The sequence below is a fragment of the Camelus dromedarius genome, chromosome 4 (assembly GCF_036321535.1).
Source record: "Camelus dromedarius isolate mCamDro1 chromosome 4, mCamDro1.pat, whole genome shotgun sequence".
Taxonomy (NCBI): domain Eukaryota; kingdom Metazoa; phylum Chordata; class Mammalia; order Artiodactyla; family Camelidae; genus Camelus; species Camelus dromedarius.
In genome coordinates, this window is record NC_087439.1 from 97,228,267 (window position 1) to 97,236,135 (window position 7,869).

The 7,869-nt window shown below is 54.3% G+C and overlaps 1 protein-coding gene across 1 annotated transcript in view; it reads right to left on the bottom strand.

Moving 5' to 3' along the window:
- Nucleotides 1-6,259, bottom strand: part of NDUFA10 (NADH:ubiquinone oxidoreductase subunit A10) — a 32,169-nt gene extending 25,910 nt beyond the window's left edge. The window contains exons 1-3 of the mRNA XM_064485337.1: nucleotides 6,106-6,259; nucleotides 1,944-2,112; nucleotides 966-1,181 (exon numbers count right to left, since the gene is read on the bottom strand). Of these exons, the coding sequence (XP_064341407.1) occupies nucleotides 966-1,181; nucleotides 1,944-2,112; nucleotides 6,106-6,186 (466 nt within the window). The 5' untranslated portion in view covers nucleotides 6,187-6,259. The remainder of the gene's footprint in view (nucleotides 1-965; nucleotides 1,182-1,943; nucleotides 2,113-6,105) is intronic.
- Nucleotides 6,260-7,869: the final 1,610 nt, after the last annotated feature.

Here is a 7,869-nt window from a genome sequence, read left to right on the forward strand (position 1 = left end):
GTCTGTAAAGAAGCTCACCCAGAATTCTGCTGGCTGACACGGTGTGGCAACCAAGGAGACACAGAGCTCATACAAACCCCCAGTGCCACCCCACACCCACACATGCCGTCTGCTTCTGCCCTCAGACTGGGAAGCACAGAGCTCGGGGCCTCCGCCAAGCACTAGCAGTATCTGAACGATCCTTGGCGTGTTCTGGGGTCAGGACGGAGCTCACCCTGCAGGCTGTCCCCAGGATGAAGCAGCCTCGCCTGGGTCCCAACCTTCTTCCATGCTCTGTGAACAACCTGAGCTCCCACCCTAACTGTCCTCCCTCCCTCCCCCTCCTAACTTTGCACCCTGACCCCGTCTCCCAGATTTCAGACCTTGCTGCCCCCACATACAGCCCTTGGGCATTTCTTGCCTTGGTCGGAAGACTCCCAGAGACCCACTCTTACCCTAAGGGCCCAGGGGACCTTGCCAGTTCGCCTGCCCCACCTCTGCCTTCTTCTCAACGTTTAACTTCTACCCTGTGGATCGAGGGTAAATTCGAGCCCATCTCTGGGCCCTCAGAGACAACCCTATTTTGTTGCGTCCACATCTCTGCATGACACACGGCCCCGTCTTCACGAGTGTGATCCCACGGCCTCCCAGGCACCCATCGTTGTGACGCATCTCGTCAGCAAGCCTGGAGCAGTGGCACGAAGTCCCAGACAGCCCACAGACCTCACCAAATGAAAGTGATACTAAGTCACCTTATTCTACGGCAGCAACAGCGTGGACCTCAGAGTGCATGAGCCACTGGGAATACAGAACCTGCCTCATCAAACAGCCTCCTGGAAAGCTCTGCTCAGCGGCCGTCTAAGATGACTGAACCCGAGACCAGGGCTGGAGCGGGGCGCGCACGATCCGCGCTCCCGCGGCCGGGGCGGGGGCGCGGGGCGGGCGCGGGGCCGGGCTGGGCCGGGAGGGGCGGGGCGGGCGCGCACCCGTGCTCAGCAGGTGCTCCAGCGCGTCCGCGTACTGCAGGAGGCGGCTGGCGAACAGCCAGGACTGCAGGCGGTAACTGTTGCCGTCGTTGCTTCTCGGGTCGTCATAAAACTTCTCCAGACTGCAGTTGCCGCTGAACTGCAGGTCCAGGGCTGTTCCGTCCCCAGTAGTGCTGTCCGCATAGTGGATCCCTGCTTCCGGGAAGTGCCTGAGGCCTGCGGGGAGAAACCACCTGATCAAACACCGTGGCTGCCTCACGCCCCCTCGCGAGCAGTGGGGGCTCCTCCGAAGAGCATCGCTGGGCCGGTCGGCGAAGGCCTGCGCTCTTGGAGTGTAACAGGGACACACGACACACGGAAGACACAGGTCCCAAACCCTCGTGTGCGGGCCGCATGAAGCCAAAGGGCCGCACTGTGCCCTCCGCCTGAGAGCGGAGCCGCCCACAGCTCGGGCGCCCGCCGCGCGCGGGTGGGCCCCGGCCTGTCAGATACTGGAGGCCGGGCGACGGACGCCGCCTGCTCCCGGAGCGAGGAAGCGCGAGCCCTGGCCTCGCAGTAACCAGCTGTGTGGCAGCAGCTGCTTCCGGACTTCACCGTCTGTAAGTGAGGGCGGCAAAATCAAGTTACTGCTCGCGTTTAAGTGCTCTGCTTGGATCATCAAGGCAAAATTCCAACTCACATTGACAACCAGCATGGATTTTTAAAATTTTCCAAATCCAAAAGACGGAAAACAGCTTTTCCAGTGGGGAAGGTACAGGTCAGTGGTAGAGCGCGTGCTTAGCAGGCACGACGTCCTGGGTTCTATTCCCAGTACCTCCATTAAACAAAACAAAACAGCTCTTCCAGTAAGTATCCCCCAAACTATAAAATACCTACCTTAGGCCCAGTTCTACCTATTCAATATTACAGTAAAACCAAACTCAGGTAAGTAACTGTGTATCAGAAAAAGCTGTTATTCTGCACGGCATAAATTCTTACCTAGTCTCTCTGCTATTTCTTTCGCAAGCTTGCCTTTTCCAGAACATATATTGCCGTCTACAGTTATCACTTTGCTGTTCTCTGTCAGTTTTTTGGTTGTTTTTTCACCAAGTATGAAGGCCAAAGGGCCATACTGCAGCCTGCACTGTACACTTGTATGAATTCCTCCCTGAAAAACACAACGTCACACAACAGCACAACGTGAGCATTCTGTTTACTGTCGGCATTAGCGACTATTAGGTAAAAATGCCAAGGAGACCCCTGGTGACAAAAAAAAGCCAACATCGACGTCTTCATTACCTATTTGTGTTATTACCACTCTTGCCCCACCCCCAACATAAGTTTATAAAGGCATGGGACTGTCTGGTTTGATCACTGCTAAATCCTCAGGGCCTGGTACAGTGGCTCGAACAGAACATACTTACCATGTTCAGTAAAAACTGAATGGATGGATGGATGGGGGAAAGGCAGGGAGGAGGGGGTTGGGGGAGACAGGGAGGAAGGGAATAAAGAACACCTCTCCAGTCCAGGCTTCTGTCCTGAGCTCTGGAGCTGCTTACCTCATGCCTTTAAACAGCTCTAACGTCCTAGATGTCCTGAAAGCACCTGACAGCTAACAGACCTATGCATTTCCATACCCTCAACCTGCTGTCCCTCACAAACTCCCCACCCACCAAGCAAAATGGAGCAAAGACAAGAGTCGAGTCGTCTCTGATATCCTCTCCGTCCTCCAAATCCATAATCACTCACAAACCCTACTAACCCTCACTCCTACATCTCTCTGGCCAATGTCCCCTCCCTGCCACCACCGCACGGACTCTGCGCACATCCTCACATCTCTCGTCTACAACGCAAACGCCTGCTGCATCTCCTGTCTTCACCCATCCAGTCTCCACACTGAAACTAACACCCTCCACCCGCACAAAAAAGGAAAAGGGACACAGCCAAAGGCAAACAACTGGGATCCGATCAGCTCGTTTACAGACTGCAGGTCAGTAAGAGCGGACAGAGGCCATGGCTGACTTGGGGCAGAGCTGACTCTTGAGCAACATGGTTTGAACCACACAGGTCCACTGACACGGGGGTTTTTTCAGCAGTAAATACGGTGGTGCTACACTATCTGCGGTTGGTGGAATCCTTGATTCAGAACTGTGGACACAGGGAACCGCGGACGTGGAGAGCTGACTGTGACTTACATGTCAAGTTTCGACTGCGTGGAGAGTCAGTCGGCACTCCTAGCCCCTGCGCTGCTCAAGGGTAAACTGTGTTAAAAATAGCCAAGAACCACAGAAGAACGTTCAACCTTGCTACAGAAAGCAAACAAGCAGAAGATTACTAACAAGGAGAAAACACCCCTTCATGCATCAAACTGATGAACACTTAATTTTTTTTTAATGATGACATGCAGCGTTGGGGTTGGACAAAGTCCACGTAAACTGCTACTGGTAATGTAAACCTAGGTGCAGGCCCAGAGCTATCAGGAGTCTATCCTAAGGAAATGTGCACAGATCTGTGCGAAGATCCACCTGCAAAGATGCTCAATGAAGTGTAGTTTATAGCATCAAAAATGTAAATAGAAACCCTTAATTTCCAAAAACGGAGTACTAAAAAATTAAGGTATACCCATATTATGGAATACTAAGTACTCACTAAAGTAATAAAATACTGTACTATGGAATAAAAAAGAATATAAAATAATATCAAGATTTTTTTCAGTTCTGATTTGCTTGATTCACAGTCTTGATTACTGAAGGGGAAGGATAAAAACAGGTCACAAAGAGAATGCAAAGAAAATAACAAATAAAAAATGGGCAAAAGATGTGAACAGACATCACAAAAGACATCTGAGTGGCAAATAAGCACATTAAACTACACTTAAATCATGTTATCAGGTAACTTCAAATTAAAACAGAAAGATGCTACTGCACACTTACTAGAAGAGATAAAAATCCAAGTAATTGCCAACACCAAACACTGGGAGAACACAGAGCAACGAGAGTGCTCACTCATGGCTGTGGGAACACAAAATGGTACAGCCACTTTGGAAGGTGGTTTGGCAGTTTCTTATAAAACTAAACACAGTCTTACCAGCAATTCCCACAAAGAAATCTGCAAACACATGATGACAGCAGTCTTCTTCATGACTGCCAAAAAACTGGAAGCAACCACGATGTCTTTCAATAGTTAAATGGATAAACTGTGATACATTAAATAATGGAACATTATTCAGCAATAAAAAGAATTGAGATGTCAAGCCACAAAAGAACAAGAGGAATATATCAAAGTGCTCATAGATAAATAAATAAATAGATAGATAAAATCGAGGTGACTTTAAAAAAAAACAAAGTGCTCATAGAAATAATGCCACCCAAAGGCCCACTGACAGGAGAACGGGCTAGTAAATGGCAGGACACTCTCTATATATTCCAAAAATCTCAAATCCCAACACCTCCTGAATACCTGATTACTGAGCAGCAGCTCCATGTCACTCACTCAGTTAACCACTCACTCGGCAAGTCTTTACTAGACGCCCATACTGTGCAGAGCCCTTTTTCTAGACAATGGGGATGCAGCCGGGAGCCAAGACTCCACAGGATGACGCACAAAAAAGCAATTGTACAGCACACTAAGTAAGTGCTGTGGTGAGAGCGTGGTTTTGGGGTAGGATGTATGTTAAAACGAGTGGTCATGGAACCCTTGCAGAAAGAGTGACACCAAACAAAGACTGGAAAGCAGTGGCCACGTGGACATCTGGAAGAGGGTTTCTTGGGCAGATGGAACGGTAGGTGCCAATGCCCCGAGGCAAGAACACCACAAGGTCAGCAAGTCCCGTGTAGCTGGTGCCCAGTGGCCTGGATTGGGAAAGAGTAGCAGGTAAGTGAGGGGTGTTAATCATGTTGGCACCGTGCACCCCAGAAATTAATCACTCTCTCCTCTAGGTTACCTCTGAGCCACATGCAAACTGTTCCCATCTGTGTCCCCAACTTGAATATATCAGAGATGTGGCACAAAGCAGGTGCACAGTGATGTCTGAATAAAGCAATCAACCATTTCCGGACTTCAAAGTCTTCAGAAAGTGCTCTTCTCTTTAATTTCCCACCCTCAGTCCCATTTTTCTACTCTCTGGAATCACACGGAGTAAGTGATCTTTATGACACATTTCCAGTTCCTTCAATTACCTCTCAAGTAACAAGCTGATTCCCTTTTCATCTTACTCATTTTTGTCTGGACCTACCGAAGTTCATCTATGTCCCCTGTAGAGAGCAGCGCCCAGACGGAAACAGTTACAGGCGGGTTCCCTCCTTTGTGCACTGCAGCAGAGTATCACCTCCCCTAGTCTGGGGCTCTCACTTCCACTAACAGAGCGAAGGGCACTGGGTATTATAAAGACAAGCAGCTTTCTCTCCCTGTTTCTTTCCTTCTCTGTTGCAGCCTGAGTCATCTTCTAAAAATATTTATATGACTTTTTAATAAGACTATTGACTGTTCTGTTCAAAATCCTTTTCTAATCAAAATCCTTAGCACAAAGGTCAAGTCCCTTTACAATTTGACACCGATGTTGCTCCAGCCACTAGAAAACAAAGAAGCTATGATACAGCCAGTCATAAAATAAAGTTCTGCTCAGGTTTTCAGGCACAGTTCATTTGCTTCTCGTGTGGCCGCTGCAGTATCATTCCACTGTTCTCTACCACAGGAAGTTCTAACCTTCCCGATCTAACCTGAAAGTCTTCTGTCATTTCTGCTCAACGTCATATCACCCCTTAGCTGGCGCTCGACAGAGCCGCCGCATGAATTACTGAGTGAGTGAACGCGCCCGCCCGCCCCAGGCTCCTCTGGGCGCACCCACAGCTCACACGTCTGTCGCACCACTGCACCGGGTAATGGCACCTGCAGACCGGCCTCCTACAGCAGGGCTGCCAGGCGGCCCATTCACCTCCATGCCCCAGCGTTCTGCCTGGAGCTCAGAGGAAATGGCCTGGAGAAGCGTGTGGCCCCTCCGAGGTCTGCCCGCGTGACCCAGAACCAAACCCTCCAGGGGGCCGTGGGGTCCCCCCGAGAATGGCCCTGGGAGCCGCCGCCCGGAGGCCCGGGGAGGAGAGGAAGGGGCGGCGCCAAGACAGGCCAGGTCCCCACCCGCGGCCCCCGCCCGCCGCCGCCTCACCGCGCGCTGGGCGACTCCCGCGAGGGCGCGCGAGGTCGCGGACGCGGACGCCGGGGCCAGTCTCAGCAGCCTCAAGGCCATGGCTCCGCCGTCTGCACCGGCTCAAGGACCCGAGGGGACGCGGTCGCGACGGGGTCCTCTCCCGCTGCCGGCGCGCCGCCGTGACGTCACGGCCGGGCTGCCCGCGCCGCGCCTGTCGGGAACGTCCGGGCGGCCGCCGCCGGCGCAGGCGCAGAGAGCGCCCTCGATGGCTGACCGGCGCCCCGTGGGCTTTCTCTTTCTCCTCAACCGGGCTCCGCGGTACCCGCCGGCCGGGCTGGGCTGGGGGCCGCGGCAAAGGCGCTACGAAGGCTCCGGGCGGTTCCGCGGAGGGCCGGTGCGCCGCCCGCGCCCTGCGGGAAGGGCCGCCGGGCTTTGAGGTCGGGCGGGGGCGGGGGCGGGGGCGGGAGGGGCGGGGGGTGAGGCTGCCGCCGACCCTGCAGGTCCCGCGGCGCCGCATCCCAGGTCTGGGACGCCCCCACCCTCCCGGTTCCCGAGACCCGCAGGTGTGGACCGCAGAGTCACCCTCTGGCGTGTCCCTGTAGCTCGCTGACCGTCCGAGGCCGGGAAGGTGGCCTGGCGCTGCGGCGGGGAGGGTGGGGGGAAGGAGGGGAAGTGTGAGAGCGGACACAGGATGAGCGCGGGAGGACGGACCGTGGACTGGCCTTGCCGCCCCTCGGTGCTCGTCCGTCCGGGCCCAGCAGGGCCGGCCTGGCCGAGGCCGCGCGTCCCGCCCCCCTCCAGCTCCGTCTCCCCGCCCGCGTCGCGGCTGCGGGTACAAGAGGTCTCTCTGCTGGTCTTGACGCCGTGAGTCACGTGCAGACAAAAGCCATCCTCCTTCCGCCGTTAAAGTCAGCCTCTCCGAGGACTGGGGGCCTCAGCCCTCTCAGGTTGGTACAAGTGACTCTAGTGTGAGGTTTCTTTCCTGCACGTGCCGGTTGAAAAGGACTTAGAATCTTCATGCTCCCCCTTGGGCTTACAGGTTTTAACACCCTGAGTTTTCTTTCATTTAACTTCCGTTTGGTTTTCACTTTTCAAAATGCTCAGAGTTGTGAAAACGAAGGTCCCTTCAGTGGGCGTTTCTCTAATAAGAGGATCCCTGCTTGTCCAAAATACAGATTCCTGGTCCCCAGCACCCGAGGGCCTGACTTAGAAGATCTGGGGTGGGCTCTGAAATCTGCTTAACGAGCTTCCTGTTAATTCTGATGTAAATAATCCACATTGAGAGAAACACAGCTCTACACTCTGCATTTCCTGAGAGCAGGGGCCGCATCCAGACCCGCCACCACCGTGTCCCTGCCCCAGGCAAAGCTCCCGACAGTCACGGGCTCACCACGAGCACGGCGGGCGAGCGCACGTCCAGCGAGCAGGTGTGAGCAGGGGCCCCAGGTCCCCTGGCCCCGTGGGGCCGCCTCTTACCGCCCAAGGCCTGGCTCCACGTTCCGACACCCCAGGGAAGCCAGCGTGCTTTCCAGCGCGTCTGAGCGCGGAGGGGCGACACGTAGAGGAAGGGGGCGCCTCCCTGTCGGGTCCCCTCGTCTTGCTCCGTTACCCATGCCGTTCGCATCCTGCCTCCGGGCCCGCGGTGGTCTCCCCCAGCTTCACCCCAGGCAAAGACAGCCCTCACCTCACTTCCCAAGGTGAAGTTCTGCGTTCAGCTCCTTTTACTGATGGCATGCTGAAGAAGGGAGAGAGATCCCAGCAGGAAACAAAATAACCGTAAGT